The sequence below is a fragment of the Salmo salar genome, chromosome ssa10 (genome assembly GCF_905237065.1).
Source record: "Salmo salar chromosome ssa10, Ssal_v3.1, whole genome shotgun sequence".
NCBI classification, from domain to species: domain Eukaryota; kingdom Metazoa; phylum Chordata; class Actinopteri; order Salmoniformes; family Salmonidae; genus Salmo; species Salmo salar.
Window position 1 is genome coordinate 78,231,765 of NC_059451.1, and position 16,110 is coordinate 78,247,874.

At 39.1% G+C, this 16,110-nt stretch overlaps 1 protein-coding gene across 1 annotated transcript; it reads right to left on the reverse strand.

The window, feature by feature from the left end:
* Positions 1 to 164: 164 nt before the first annotated feature.
* Positions 165 to 15,289, reverse strand: LOC106561020 (zinc finger protein OZF). The gene is made up of 2 exons (XM_014124568.2): positions 14,990 to 15,289; positions 165 to 2,843 (listed from the first exon to the last, which is right to left on the reverse strand). Exons 1-2 carry the CDS (start codon positions 15,177 to 15,179, stop codon positions 1,588 to 1,590), a joined length of 1,446 nt encoding a protein of 481 aa, XP_013980043.2. The 5' UTR covers positions 15,180 to 15,289; the 3' UTR covers positions 165 to 1,587.
* Between the last annotated feature and the right edge of the window lie 821 nt (positions 15,290 to 16,110).

A 16,110-nucleotide genomic window follows, 5' to 3' on the forward strand; every position in this document is an offset into this window, starting at 1 on the left:
AGTGAGTCCATGGAACTTGTGTGATTTGTTAAGCCAAATTTTACTCCTGAACTAATTTAGGCTTCTCTAAACAAAGGTGCTGAATATTTAGCTAATTTGTATTAATCTTAAAAAATATATACTTTTTCTTCCACTTTGACATCGAGTAGATTTTTGAAAGAAAATTATAATTAAATACATTTTAATCCCACTGTAAAAAACACAAAATATGGAGAAATCCAAGGGGTACACTTTTGCAAGGCAAAACAACAATCTCAGCTCTGCATATTTTTTTTTACAAAGAAACAGAATCATTATATAATTTATTCTGGAATTGTCCCCATGTAGCTTGTTTCTGGTCACAGATTCAGGAATGGTTAAAAAAAAAAATCACAACATTAATTTAAAATTAACTCTACAAATAGCAGTGTTGGGCGATTTGGAAAACCATAACAATAATAACATAAAATGTTATCATTAACTTACAAATCGGTGGATACTATACGATTAGAAAGGTTAAAAATTAATGTAAGACATCCCAGCACAGTTAAAAAAATATATGGCACGTGGAGATCAAAAGAGGATGGTCTACGGAGATAGGTGGGATGGGCTGAGAGTAGCAGAGGGGTGGGATTAAACAGCTCATGATGGGTAAATTAATACTGAAAACACTATATTGATGTCTGAGTACTATCTATCCAATATGTAATGTGTATAATCAAACCAAAAAGTACCACGTATCTAACAAAAAAGATTGAAAAACGACAATGATAAACAAAGTTCATTTTGTCCTCTGATGGGCCCAAAAAATTTAAAATAAACGTATGCTTACTAAACAAAGCAAACTAAGTTAATTACAGATACAGTTCTGCAGCTCAAATGTGTGTCAAACTATGAGCAGGGTCTCCTCTTGCAAAGCCGGCGTGCTTACACCTGGTTTCATTTACATTAATAAGATCGTATCACACTCTGAAAACGTAGCGTGTCTGGTGAAGCAGGCCAGTTAGACAGCAATGTTCTCATAGTTCAAGCATTCATTCGGTCATGTCTTATCCACCCAAGAGGAGATGAATGACCTTTCAATCTTCTGTTTGATTGCCTTCCCTGACACAGGGCACAGTCATGTTTTTGTGCCTTCTCTTCATGTGTTCTTTCATGTTCTGCTTATGTCTGAAGCATTTATCACAATAACTACACTTGAACGGTTTCTCCTCCGTGTGCAGTCTCTGATGACTAATTAATGCCCCTCTGTCACTGAAGCATTTTGGACATGTAGAACACACATGTGGTTTCTCCCCTGTGTGTATTCTCAAATGCACGTTCAACTGAAAGCCAGTGGAAAAACATTTGCCACACACATGGCAGTGATGTGGTTTCTCCCCTCTGTGTCTCTTCATGTGCCGATTCAAATTGGAACTCTGACTGAAACATTGGCCACACTCCTGGCAGGGAAATGGTTTGTCATTGGTGTGAATTCTCATATGCCCTCGAAGATGATGGCTATAGGTGAAACATTTCTTACAAAAATGACATTGATGGGATTTCTCCCCTGTGTGAATCCTCATATGCATTTGCAGACTACTTCTCTGAGGGAAGCATTTGGCACATTCAGGACAGCGGTGTGGTTTTTCCCCTGTGAATCCTGCTATGGTTTTTCAGGTGATCCCTTCGAGAGAATGAATTGCCACAATCCTGGCACCGATAAGGCTTCTCCCTTGTGTGAGTCCTTATATGCATTTTCAGAGAGGTGCCAAGGCGAAATGTTTTGCCACATTCATTACAGTGATACGGTTTCTCTCCAGTATGAAGCCTCATATGCATTTTTAGATTTCCACTCAGAGCGTAACATTTTCCACATTCATGGCAATGATGAGATCTCTCCCCTGTGTGGACCACCCTTATATGGACATTCAAAGTTTTAATCGAAGTGAAACATCTGCCACAAACATTACAGGGAAATGGTTTCTCTCCTGTGTGGGTCCTCATATGATTTGTCAGATCCATAGGAGAGTCAAAACTTTTACCACAAACTTCACAAAACCTAGTTCTGTGAGTTTCTAATATGTGATCCATCAAACCTTTTAGGGATTGACAGCTTTTTCCACAAACACCACAAATGTGTTCCTTATCTTTTCTGTGTCTTCGCAAATGTCTCAATAAAGCCCCAAAGGAGTGACAAGGCCTTCCACAAACCTTACAACTAGAACCAGCAGGGCATTCACTAGGTGGTTTCAGATGGGACATCTTGTGAGTTTGTATGTGATCCATCACACTTTCTAGGGATGGACATCTTTTTCCACACACACCACAAATATGTTCCTCATCTTTTCTGTGACTTTTCAAATGAGTAAATAATGTACGCATGGAGTGACAAGACCTTCCACACACTTTACAACAAGCGGGGATTTGTTCTTTTTCTGTCCGTGTCCTCTTTGATTTGCCCATCTTTAAAGCCGCCAGAGGTCCTCCACTCCACTTCGCGTCAACACTTTCACGGTTTTCATTCTGAGATGCAGAACAGCTTGGATTTACTAAAGAGAGGGCCTGAGAGTCACTGGTTGGTTCTGAAGAGTCCTCATGAGGTTCTGTTTTTATCTGTTTAGTTGAAGAGTCTCTGTTCTTGCATTCTTTACTTTGGGTTTTTTTAAGATGTGAGGACTGAGCTGGATACTCATCAGACTCACTTTTCACACAGGGAAAAGCGGTATTATATTCCAGCTTTTGGCTGGTCCTGAGTGCCACCTGTTCCTCTTTAATCTGTGTGGGCTCAGAGTCATCTTTCCCCAGACTGGGGCTCCTTTCCTGCTCACAGTGCTGCTGCTCAGGGGGAACCTCCTCTTCAACGGCATTGAGCTGTTGGCAGTCTGAAGGGAAGAACAAATGATTAATTAGCTAGAACTCAAACACTGAAATGATATAGGGGTCTCTGTAAAACCTTGGAGTAGTCATAGTTATGACATGGCAAACCCTGGCTGTGACCCCACGCTCCGAGGGTGTCTCGGGGAGTGGGATATAAATAAAAAAATATCAAATTTACACATGCGTCTAAATTACACACTTTGTAAATGTAAAAATACAGTATAAGCACCCATCCCCAAAATGTAGAGTGAGACTATGGCTTTAACCAGGACTTGGGAAGAACAGAAACGTTAACTCTACTATGGGGGATAGTAAATAATCAAACACTTTATTTTGGGAAGGAAAAAAATAAGTTATGTTTAATCATTGTTTTATTGATGCAGCTCCAAAAAGGCCGCTGACAGGGGAAGTCCACAGCCCAGGATCTTTTGACTTGTTTTGGGTCCGACTCCGAGAGGAAACACAAAATTGGTCTGCCTTTGGGCCAAGCACCTGAACCCCATGTCTAGTGGTAATTGAACAACAATTACCACTAGACATGCAACCATAGCATTAGGAATTAGAATAATAATTGAATACCCTTTGTTTTCAGTTTGGATATTGGTTTGATATTTGGAGTTGACGCATCAATACCTAGTCGACGGAAGGTCCTATGATGATTAGGGTGATATCTCTAGAATCAGATGATGCTAGAGAGCATGCTACAGCCTTTTTTTAAATCTACATTCCGTTTTCAAAAAGTGACTAAGTTGGTTTCAATAGGGGGAATATTATTCACTCACTCAGCCGAATCAGATGTTTACAGACAAAAGTTATTCTTTTTTTATTTATTTTTATTAAATGATCTAGAGAGCTTAAACCAACTTTGTTTTTACCCCACAATAATTCCATGTAAAAATGTAATCGTGTTCATTTAAAATATATATATTATTTTTGGTAAAAATAAACATAAATAGGCCTACTTGCATGACCTAGAGAGCTAAAATCACTTGAAGCAAAGTCACTGATGTCCCTAAACTATTATACACCCATTAGAATTCCCATTTTAAAGTTCCCTGATTATAAATACATTTCCGGTCCTAATTATAATTTTTAATGGCTTCCGATCCGCATGTGCTAGAGGTCTACAGCAGGGTATCCCTTATGAAAATGTGGCGTCGGACATTTGACCAGCAGCGTTTTAATTTACCAGACATTTGAGGAATGTACCGAACCCATATGCATTGGTGCATAACCTGATTAGGGTGACCACCCACGGTGCTTAGAATGCCAGAAATCACATTTAGATTATGGTAATTCATATTAAAAGAACATCCATGTCGAGGATGCAATGACACGTGTCCTTACCGCTTACTTTGAAGATGCTAGAATAACTGTCCACATGTACTTTTCCTCAGCCAACAAGACAATGAACAGCAAAATCACTAGCCTATGCATAGGCGGAGTGTGAGTTTCAAGTTTGGGGAAGCACATTTTCACCATAAAAATGCACTTTGCATCTTTGCATTTGCAGACTTATGTAAGATAGCCTACTATTCCTAATGTGATGAGTAGATTGGGTAGTCATGCAAATTTACGACAATAATATACATTTAGGATAATAATAATAACTCAAAATCACTGTTTGCAAAAAAGACAGCTCCAATGCATGGCTGAGCCCATTTAGTGTAGAGGACTGGGCTGTATCAGATACGTTTCTTCTATCTTTGCATCGGAAAAACAAATGTCATGCCATGTCTACTACACTTTATATATATATTTTTAAATAAGACAAATTACAGGTAGCCTACTCTGACAATCAATAAAACCAACGTTGTCCATATAATAGGCCTACGAGAAGGGGAGACACACATAGAATATGACATCCGTCTAAACTGGAGGAGGAAATTGTCCGTAAACAAACTTAACCTCTTGAGGATACCGTAGGATAGGGGGCGCCACAGCGCATTTTGAAAAAAAATCGTTCCCATTTTCAACGGCCTACTAATCAAACTCAGAAGATAGGGCATGCATATACTTATTATATATGGATAGAAAACACTCTAAAGTTTCTAAAACTGTTTGAATGGTGTCTGTGAGTATAACAGAACTCAAATGGCAGTCAAAACCCCGAGACCGATTGAAACAGGAAGTGGAATTCTGAATTGTGGACTTGACTTCTCATCTTTCCTTATTAATCACACCGTTAACCATGGTTCAGTGAGCACTTCCTATTGCTTCCACTAGATGTCGCCAGTCCTTTCACAGTGGTTTGAGCCTTATAGAGTCAAAACTCAGTGAATGACACGAGTTTGAAATTGGTCACAGGGGATGGGCCATCACCATTATGACGCCGGCGGCCATGTCTGCCCCCACATTTGGATACGGTTTTAAAGGCCATGACATCATCCCCCTCGAATCTTATTGGCTCTCTTGGTGTTAGAGGCCCTGAAGATTTATTTTATACAACGTTTGACATGTTTGAACGAACCTACATGCGCGAGCATTGCTTTCATTCTGAACTTCAGAGCTGCGCTTCGAGAGAGCCATAGGACGCGCTACCAACATCAGGCTAATGGAACGTGAAGTATGGACTTTTTGACCGAAAATACATCTGTTGTGGACCTGGGATGCTTTCTGATGAAGACAACTAAAGGTAGGCGATTATTGACAATATTATAGAAGATAAGACGTGACATGAGATTCTTTCCAAGATGGCGCCGAGCTCTGTATATTAGCTAATTTTCTGAGTATCGCATCTCCTTTTATCGCAAAGTGTGATTACCCAGTAAAGTTAATTTAAAATCTGGTATGACGGGTGTTCTCAAGAGATATTCATCTATAAATGTTAGATTGACAATATACATTTAAAAAATCGTTATAGTATAGTAATTTAGGCAAATGCAGCATTGTTTACCGGGACGCTTTTGAGGGGAAATAATGAAGTCAACGTCAGACAGAGATGTAAAATGCTGTTTTTATATATAAATATGACCTTTATTGAACAAAAGAATGCATGCATTGTATAACATGATGTCCTAGGGGTGCCATCTGATGAAGTTTGTAAAAGGTTAGTGCTGCATTTAGCTGTTTTTCGATTATATGTGATGCAAGTGGTTGGTCGGAAAATGGCTATGAAGCTGCTTTTACGATGGACTCATCTAATATAATCTAATGATTTGCTTTTCCTGTAAAACCTTTTTGAAATCGGACGACGTGGGTCGATTCAGGAGAGGTGTATCTATAAAAAAAAAATATATATATTTTTTTTTTTATTTTTTAATTATGATATTTTTTTAATGCTAATTGGCGATATGATTTTTCGCTGGATTTTGATCCCGCTAACGGGATCAGACGCTGAAGTTAAGTTGCACTGACCCAACAATCATAAAGAGCGTGTGCACAGTGCTCAATCACCGGGGATATGGCCAATAAGATAGGCTATTGGGCTACTGTTGTTCGCTCAACTAAAACACAGATGAGAGTATTTTCTTTGTCTATCCTTTACAGCAATAGTCAGTTGCTTTCCAAACTGTTTTCCCACAATTTCATTTTTAAATATTGTGATATGGCTGGCTGGGGCGCTCTACTTTTCACTGATAGTCGCAACTCAACGATAATCTATTTCGTATTTGCAGTGCGCTGTGCTCAAATTGCGAGGGCTGCCTTTCCTTCCGACTGTAGGCAATGCGATTTAAAAAACAGGTACACTTTTCTACTATGGGGATAGTAAATTGACATAGGCGGTTCATCCAAAAGGGTAGGCGACGCTTTCCCTAAGTAAATTGAATCTTCAAAATGATATAGCTTAATTAGCCTACTCCGGTCTACACTATTCTATTGGTCAGCTTGTCAAGAAGGAAATATCAAACAGACTCTGGGACAGTCGTGGGACGATAGATCCCAAATTCATGCAACCAGATCCCAAATTCATGCAACCAGATCCCAAATTCATACAACCATTTGTCTACCCGACAATAAAAGAACGTTGAAAACCGATAGAACATGAAAGAAATAGACATGAAAGAAATAGACAACTTGGAGACTTGTTTACGTGCTGCTGTGCGTTTTGTTGCCAACCTTTGCTACCTGACAACTTTACGGTTTTTACTTTCTAATTACCGTTTATATTTTTTGTTTTTCCCTCACTCAACTTTTTTTTTCATTCAACTTTTTCACTCCGGACGCTTAATCTGGACATGGTTCGTCAGGACCTCCAACAGCCGAAGCTAAGTAGTAGTAACATTAACATGATGCCTTCTGATTGCAGTCACTATACTCATAATATACAGGAGAACGATCGCCTTACAGCGAGGATAGCCATGCTGCAAGCCCAGCTTCAGACGCAATCGTTAGGCAAGGGTAATTTCAGTGCAGGAAAGGATGAAACAGCGTCTGTGCCACCAGTAAGTACAGATAGTAACGTTAGTATAAATCCCCTCGCACGGTCCCCGCAGCCGGACAACTTTCTCATGGCTTCTGGAAGGAAATGCTGTAGGAATGCTCAACCGGTGTCGCTCATTCAGCCGACAGAAACTTTCAACCGGTTCTCCCCATTAAGCAGTGAGTTGGAGTCAGAGGCCGAGCCTGACAAATTGAAACCCCTAGTCATTGGCGACTCCATTACCCGCAGTATTAGACTTAAAACTAATCATCCAGCGATCATACACTGTTTACCAGGGGGCAGGGCTACCGACGTTAAGGCTAATCTGAAGATGGTGCTGGCTAAAGCTAAAACTGGCGAGTATAGAGAGCATAGGGATATTGTTATCCATGTCGACACCAACGATGTTAGGGTGAAACAGCCAGAGGTCACCAAGCGCAACATAGCTTCAGCGTGTAAATCAGCTAGAAAGATGTGTCGGCATCGATTAATTGTCTCTGCCCCCCTCCCAGTTAGGGGGAGTGATGAGCTCTACAGCAGTCTCACAACTCAATCGCTGGTTGAAAACTGTTTTCTGCCCCTCCCAAAAGATAGAATTTGTAGATAATTGGCCCTCTTTCTGGTACTCACCAACAAACAGGACCAAGCCTGGCCTGTTGAGGAGTGACTGACTCCATCCTAGCTGGAGGGGTGCTCTCATCTTATCTACGAACATAGACAGAGCTCTAGCTCCACAATGAAATAGGGTGCAGGCCAGGCAGCAGGCTGTTAGCCAGCCTTCCATCTTAGTGAAGTCTGCCACTAGCACAATCAGTGTAGTCAGCTCAGCTATCCCCATTGAGACCGTGTCTGTGCCTCGACCTAGGTTGGGCAAAACTAAACATGGAGGTGTTCGCCTTAGCAATCTCACTAGAATAAAGACCTACCCCATTCCTGCCATTATTGAAAGAGATTGTGATACCCCACATCTCAAAATAGGGCTACTTAATGTTAGATCCCTCACTTCAAAGGCAGTTATAGTCAATTAACTAATCACTGATCATAATCTTGATGTGATTGACCTGACTGAAACATGGCTTAAGCCTGATGAATTTACTGTGTTAAATGAGGCCTCACCTCCTGGTTACACTAGTGACCATATCCCCCGCGCATCCCGCATAAGGCGTTGGTGTTGCTAACATTTACGATAGCAAATTTCAATTTACAAAAAAAAAACAGACGTTTGTCTTTTGAGCTTCTAGTCATGAAATCTATGCCGGCTACTCAATCACTTTTTATAGCTACTGTTTACAGGCCTCCTGGACGTCCCAAGGACGTCAGAGGGCAAAAATCAGTTAACCACCTAACTGAGGAACTGAATTTAACTTTCCGTTCACCTTCGCACCCCCGGGGCCAGACTACACTATCATAGGACCTACTGAAGAGATGAGTCTTCAATAAAGACAAAGGTTGAGACCAAGTCTGCGTCTCTCACATGGATAGGCAGACCATTGCATACAAATGGAGCTCTATTGGAGAAAGCCCTGCCTCCACCTGTTTGCTCAAACAATTAAGAAGCTATACGTTTTCAAAATGCATACTGCCTCCAGCTCATTGCAAAGTGGTGTGTGACGCGCTGATGAAGCCCATCTTTCGTTGCTTATGCATTTGAATGGCGAATGGGAAGAGTACTTAAATTACCAGTTGAGAAATACAAATATATATTTTTAATCGTGGCCAAAAAACTATATTTAACACACGATTGCATTTAGAATTGTTGCTTGCAATGATTGGGCTTCTAAAAGTGGTGTCTGAAAGATTTTCTGCTAAAAGGCTCTGTATCTGTATGCTGTTAATGGGTTAATTTGCAACATTTTGTGGAATTAAATTGGTGGGTGTATGTTCGTTATGCATTTTATCGCACGCAACGATTTAATTCCACAAAATTATGCAAATTAACACAGACCGATAAGCATCACATCAAATGTATTTACATCAACTGGTATTTACATAAAATAATAGTCTAAAAAGCATTATTTCACATTTTTATTCTTCTCCCAGACAATTGGCCTGCAGCGCCAATTTTATTTATTGGCTTTTCAATTTTTTTTATAGGCCGGCTAACGGAAACACTTATCTACATGTGGTGTGTTCAACGCAAATGACTGTTTTCAAAATTATTCCCCTTTGATTTTCTACAAATATGTTTCCCATTACAGCTGTGGTTCAGGGGCGGAAATCCTGGGGGGGACACGACCCCCCCCATCCTGGGAAAAATATGATTTGTCCCCCCCAATATATCACTGAAACATAACTATGTAATTTAAATAATATTAATAATACGCAATGAAAACAATTGTACTGATTAGACACTTAATAGCGTGTTTTTAAGTTTCAAAAGATTGCAACGCCCCCACCCTTTGCCTCACAATGGTTTGATCCACTGCCAGTTCCTTAGCTTGCTACGTAACTGACATGAGGTTAATCCAGTCAATCGCGCACACACACTAGCTGAATATGCAGAGCTAGCGCGCAAATATTAACTATTAAGCTAGCTAGTACCTATTCCATTTGTGGCGTCGTCAAAGATGGAATCAGCATGCAGATGATGTAAGTTAGTGCTTCAAAGTCCCTGTGATAAGGTTAGCGATAAACTGAAATCCAAACTGAACAGAACTACACTCTCTTCTACCATTGTCTTAAATATATTTAATGGTCTCGTTGCAAAAGCTAAATTGTCGCAAGTGAACTTTTATTTATTTATTTATTTTATTTCACCTTTATTTAACCCAGGTAGCAAAGATTATAGCAAACACCACTGAAACTGAATTGGTGCTCGCTAGCTTTGCAAATTCAGCTATTGTTGGAAGCCAGCCAATATGAAACAAACTATTAAAATTACAAAAGGTTGCAGCATATGTTGTGTAAATGGTGAACTCATACAGCTGTCAACTCTTGTCATTTTAATCCGTTTCACATTTGCTAGCTACCTTTTAGATCGAAGCCCAAATAGAATGATTGAAGATGATAGAAGCCCATCTCCTACTGTAAATAACCTACACACTGTGTGTGTAGCCAGCCAGCCAGGTAGAAAAATGGCAGAAAAATAAAAGACGGACATCTGAGTATTTTTCAATACACCAAAACGCATAGTAAGAACCCTAGTAGCCTAATATCTCAAAGACTAGTTGATAAAATGTTCATAAGAAAGAAATGAAATTCTAATGGAAATGCTTCACAATGATGTCATTAGGCAGAGCAGGCAACAGATGGCACACAGACAGCAGAGTTGGGGACAGATATGCAGGGACAGACTGGCAGAGACAGGGAGTCTCAGGTAAGTTTGTTGAGTCTTTGTTTGGCAACATTATGAAAGGTTCTCAATTTTTTTGACTTGTAAAATAGGAACATAATTGGAAAATGCCATGGATACCCCCACTCTCAACTTAAACTGGTGACTGAACTAAGATTTGTTAAAGGCAATGGTATTGCTGTTGTGATTAGTTGTGTAGTTTTGGGTACCGGTAGTTAGGAGTACGGCAAACACCTTATTTCTTTGGTTCCTCAATATACATTTACCATATTACAATGTAGGCTATGTGTTACAGCACTACTTTTGGTGTCCCCCTCAGGAATTGCTCGAGAAAATTTCATGTAATTGTCCCCTCCAAAGTTGATATCAGATTTTCGCCAATGCTGTGGTTATTAATTCATACAGATCTAATTTTCAATAGCTTCCACACGGTCCTGTGTGGCTCAGTTGGTAGAGCATGGTGTTTGCAACACCAGGGTTGTGGGTTCGATTCCCACGGGGGACCAGTAGGGGAAAAAATAATGTATGAAATGTATGCATTCACTACTGTAAATCGTTCTGGATAAGAGTGTCTGCTAAATGACTAAAATGTAAAATTGAAATAAAACCACTTGATGTTAGGTCACGGACTTCCTTCCTCAGCCTGTTCTCATAGACTAGACGTAACATAGTAAATGTACATCTGGGACACTCAAATTTGTATGATATGTAACAATACCAAATGTAACATAAGACAGACGGTTACTTAAGGCAAAAACGAAGGTTGCACGTTCATGGGCAAGTTTTTAGCTACTTTGCATGTTAGCTAACTTTTCCTCTAACCTTAACCTAAATCCTAACATTAGCCACCTAGCTAACAAACATTAGCCACCTAGCTAGAATTTGTAACATATAATAAGGTTTGCTAATTTTGGGCTCCTGAGTGGCGCAGGGGTCTAAGGCACTGCATCTCATAACTGGCCGTGATTGGGAGTCCCATAGGGCGGCGCACAATTGGCCCAGTGTCGTCCGGGTTTGGCTGGTGTAGGCCGTCATTGTAAATAAGAATTTGTTATTAACTGCCTTTCCTACATAAATAAAAAGGTAAAAAAATATAAAACGTTTATTTTTTTTAACACGTGTCTCAGATTTACATACAGAATAATACTAAATGATCTGAGATGAGGTTGCCTTCCTCCCTAGTACACTGATTAAAAATGCTGTTTTTTATTTCACTGATATTACATTAATATTTACTGTGATATGACAAAATTTCAATAGCTCACTGTCCATGAACTACAGACAAGTGTGGTGGGTTCCTTGACCTCTTATCAAAAGGTACTTTTTTCTCCCTTGGTCCTCTTGAAAATAGTTTTCATATTACTGCTTTGGTTACTAATTAACGTACAGACCTACTTTTCTATAGCTTTATATCCAAAATCATTTCAAATAATTGTACATATTTAACAGTCACCTCCAAAATATTTTGCACTCTTAATAAAGATGAGCAAAAAAAACTGTATAAAAGTGTGCATTTAAAAAAATATATTGTTTTATAGTAACACAAAATGGTCATAGAAAGAGATTGTTTAACAAGTCATACATTTTTTTGTTCAAAATTGGTGTCACTCCTGTTTTCAATATTCTAGCACCCTCCCCTTGCAAGGATAATGACACTGAAACTTTTTCGAAAATGTTTTATGAGATTGGAGAACACATTGGGAGAAGGGTGTTTTCACAGTGTTTTCACCCCTTGACTTTTTCCACATTTTGTTGTGTTACAAGGTGGGATTAAAATGGATTTAATGGTCATTTGTTGTTTTAAAAAAAAATCACACAAAGTACTTGAATGTCAATGGGGGAAAAATGGACATGTGCAAAAAATGTGGGACACCATTATATCTTGATTATGTAAGGATTCATTCAACCCTGAGTCAATACATGTTAGAATCATGTTTGGCTGCAATTACAGCTGTGAGTCTCTCTGGGTAAGTCTCTAAGAGCTTTCAACACCTGGATTGTGAAAATGTTACTTTTATTATTTTCAAAATTCTTCAAGCTCTGTCAAATTGGTTGGTGATCATTGTTAGACAACCATTTCAGGCCTTGCCATAGATTTTCAAGCAGATTTAAGTAAAAACTAACTTGGTCACTCAGGAACATTCACTGTCTTGGTAAGCAACTCAGATTTGGCCTTGTGTTTTAGGTTATTGTCCTGCTGAAAGGTGAATTAATCTCCCAGTGTCTGGTGGAAAGCAGATTGAACCATGCTTTCCTCTAAGATTTTCCTATGCTTAGCTCCATTCAATTTATTTTTATCCTGAAGAACTCCCCAGTCCTTAATGATTACAAGCATACCCATAACATGATGCTGCCACCACCATGCTTGAAAATATGAAGAGTGGTACTCAGCGATGTGTTGTATTTGTCCCAAACATAACGCTTTGTATTCAGGACATGAAGTTAATTTCTTTGACACATTTTTTGCAGTTTACTTTAGTGCCTAACTGCAAACAGGGTGCATGTTTCAGAATATTTTTATTCTGTACAAGCTTCCTTCTTTTCACTCTGTCATTTAGGTTATTATTGTGGAGTAACTACAATACTACTCAGTTTTCTCCTATCACAGCCATGAAACTCTGTAATGTTTTGAAGTCACCATTGGCCTCATGGTTAAATCCCTGAGAAGTTTCCTTCCTTTCCGGCAACTGAATTAGGAAGGACGCCTGTACCTTTGTAGTGACTGGCTGTATTGATACACCATCCAAAATGTAATTAACAACTTCACCATGCTCAAAGGGATATAAATATTTTTTTCCCCCTCCATCTACCAATAGGTACCCTTCTTTGCAAAGCATTGGAAAACCTCCCTGGTCTTGGGTGTTTAATGTGTTTGAAATTCACTGTTCAACTGAGGGACCTTACAGATAATTGTATGTTTGGGGTACAGAGATGAGGTAGTCATTGAAAAAAATCACGTTGAAAACTATTATTGCACAGGTTGAGTCCATACAGCTTAAGGACATTTTTACTCCTGAACTTATTTAGGCTTGCCATAAAGGGGTTGAATCCTTATTGACTCGAGACATTTAAGTTTCTCATGTGACCGTAGTTTAAAAAGTCTTGATACTGCTCAAACAAAGACGTCATATCTGAATTCCATCTTTATGCACCTTCGCCATTACAGCATTATTTCATCTGCAGTATTCTTATGCTATTTATTCTGTTACCAATAATATTTAAATGTTAAAATTATCTTCTAATTATAATTACTACTTCTCTTTCTAAACATAGCAATGTGAATGCAAAGAGGACTCGGACCACAAAATAGGTGAACTGGAAAAAGAGTTGAGTCCTCATTCAAAGGCAAGGGCAGTGTTAATACAAAGAACTGAGCTCTTTTGCTTGTTTGTTTGTTTTTTTACCCCAGAGTTCACTTTAAAGAGGACTGAGATGAGTTATTTTAAAGAGATCTATGTGAAAACACCCTAATAGAACTGATATTCATATAAAACCAGTGAAATCAAACATGGCAAATCTAATGGGTGTACTATTGACAAGGGAGGTCAGTGACAAAATATCAAGTGGTTTTAGATGTACATGTCATTCGGACTGGAAGAAGCTATTGAAAATTAGATCTGTATGTGAATTAATAAGCACAGCTATAATAGGATAAATATTTGTAGAAAATCAAAAGCGGACATTTTTTTTAAAATTAAAGGTGTACCTTTTATAAGAGAGGTCAAAGAACCCACCACACTTGTCTGTGGACCTGTAGCTCATATGGACAGTGAGCGATTGAAAATTAGACCAATCACAGGAAAATAATCATGTAAAATCAGTTAAATGAAACATTAATGGGTGTACTATGGATGAGGGAGGTAAGACACTTAACCTCGAGAGTTTTAGAAGTATGTCAAGTGGATAGGAAGCTACTGAAAATGAGATCTGTACATGACTCAATAGCTAAAGCTCTAATTGGACAAATATTTGTAGATAATCAAAGAGGCATTATAAAGATAAGTCACATTATGTGGTTTTACATCTTCATTCTCATATAGGGCTCCGAACACCACTAAATGGTAATGCAAAAAATATATATATTGGGCTTACATGCAATTACCGGTATTGCACATTTACGACGGTCCATAAATCACATGAGCGCCAGAAAAACCCTCCTCTTTTCGGCTCTGTTAAAGAGTTCGACTATCGGGAAAAAACAAAGGGTGTACCTTGCGCTCTACCGTCATCTGATTTTATAATCTAGATATAATGTATCACTCTCATCCTAGGACCTTCTGTCGGAGAGCTATTGACTGAATATCTAAAGTTAAAACACATTTACTGCGGTGTAATGGACCGGCAACTAGCTAACGTTAGCTAGTTAGCTAACGTTCCAAGAACAATAGCTTACATGCTACTGTAACGTTATCCCTCAATTGAATGATATACAAACAACATTTACTTATTTAACGTGTATAAAATAAACGTTAATGTGGAAACGTAGAGTAACAAACCTGCTCTATGTAACTGTATCTCTGGTTTAAGGAGGATATCAAGCAGCTTCTGTAGACGGTGGTTCTCCTCTTTCGATAGGAAATCTTTTCCTTGGTAGTCTGTTATTGTTTTTTCAACGGCTCTGAAAAGCTCAGGAACTGCTCTAAATCCCTGGTTGAAAATCAATCCCAACAACTCTATTTTAGCCATTTTGCAGATTCAAATTCAGTGGTGGAACACAGTAACCGAAAAAGGTTCGGAATCAATGTTCTATTCTGAACATGCGGCACAATGCCACGTTCACGTCCTAGTCGGAACTGGGAAACTCGGGCATTTCCGAGTTGATCTAATTCTTCTACGGTATATTGGCAATTGCACCATTTGTTGTGCATCACGCTACCTACTGTGCGGGATGAACACAGGATTTCCCCACATAAACGGTACAAACTACCAAACTACCAATTTTAATAAATCAAACAACTTTACTGTTAAAAAATAAACAGATCTGCTCCCTACACAGGCTCAATGGGAGCCTGGGAGGGCGGCCGTCTTCCAGCGCCAAACCCCCTGGGCAAGTCTTCAGATGTAAAATCCTTAAGTCCAGAAAACTTTTCTGCCACAATAATGTCCAGTTTCTTAGACCTCTTTGAGACTTCAGCCATACAGTTTATAAATGTGGTATATTTTTACTGGCGGCAAACATTTACTACAATCCGTGGTGCATCCACTACCATATCTTCACTAGCATCACTTGTTTTCTCAATTATTTTAGTTGCCTTCACATTCCTGAAGTGCCCTGTAAGGGAGATTCGATTGGTTACTAACTTTTTCCACCTCAATCTCCTTCACCCTTACAGGGCACTCCAGGAAATCGGGATCATGATCCCCACCACAATTGCAACACTGTTGTCCTTTCTACACACTGTTCTTCATTATACTCCGTCAGTCTGAACCCTTAAAACAAGGCAAAATCCTTTACAGTTCTTACACTGCAGTGGTTTGGGAACAAAAGCACATACAGTGTATCTTACATAACCAAGCTTCACATGTGCAGGTAGATGCTCTTTATAAAAAAACAACAGGACTGACAGACTTTCTTATTTCTGACTTCTGACTTTCTGACTTCTTTAAGGTTTTATGG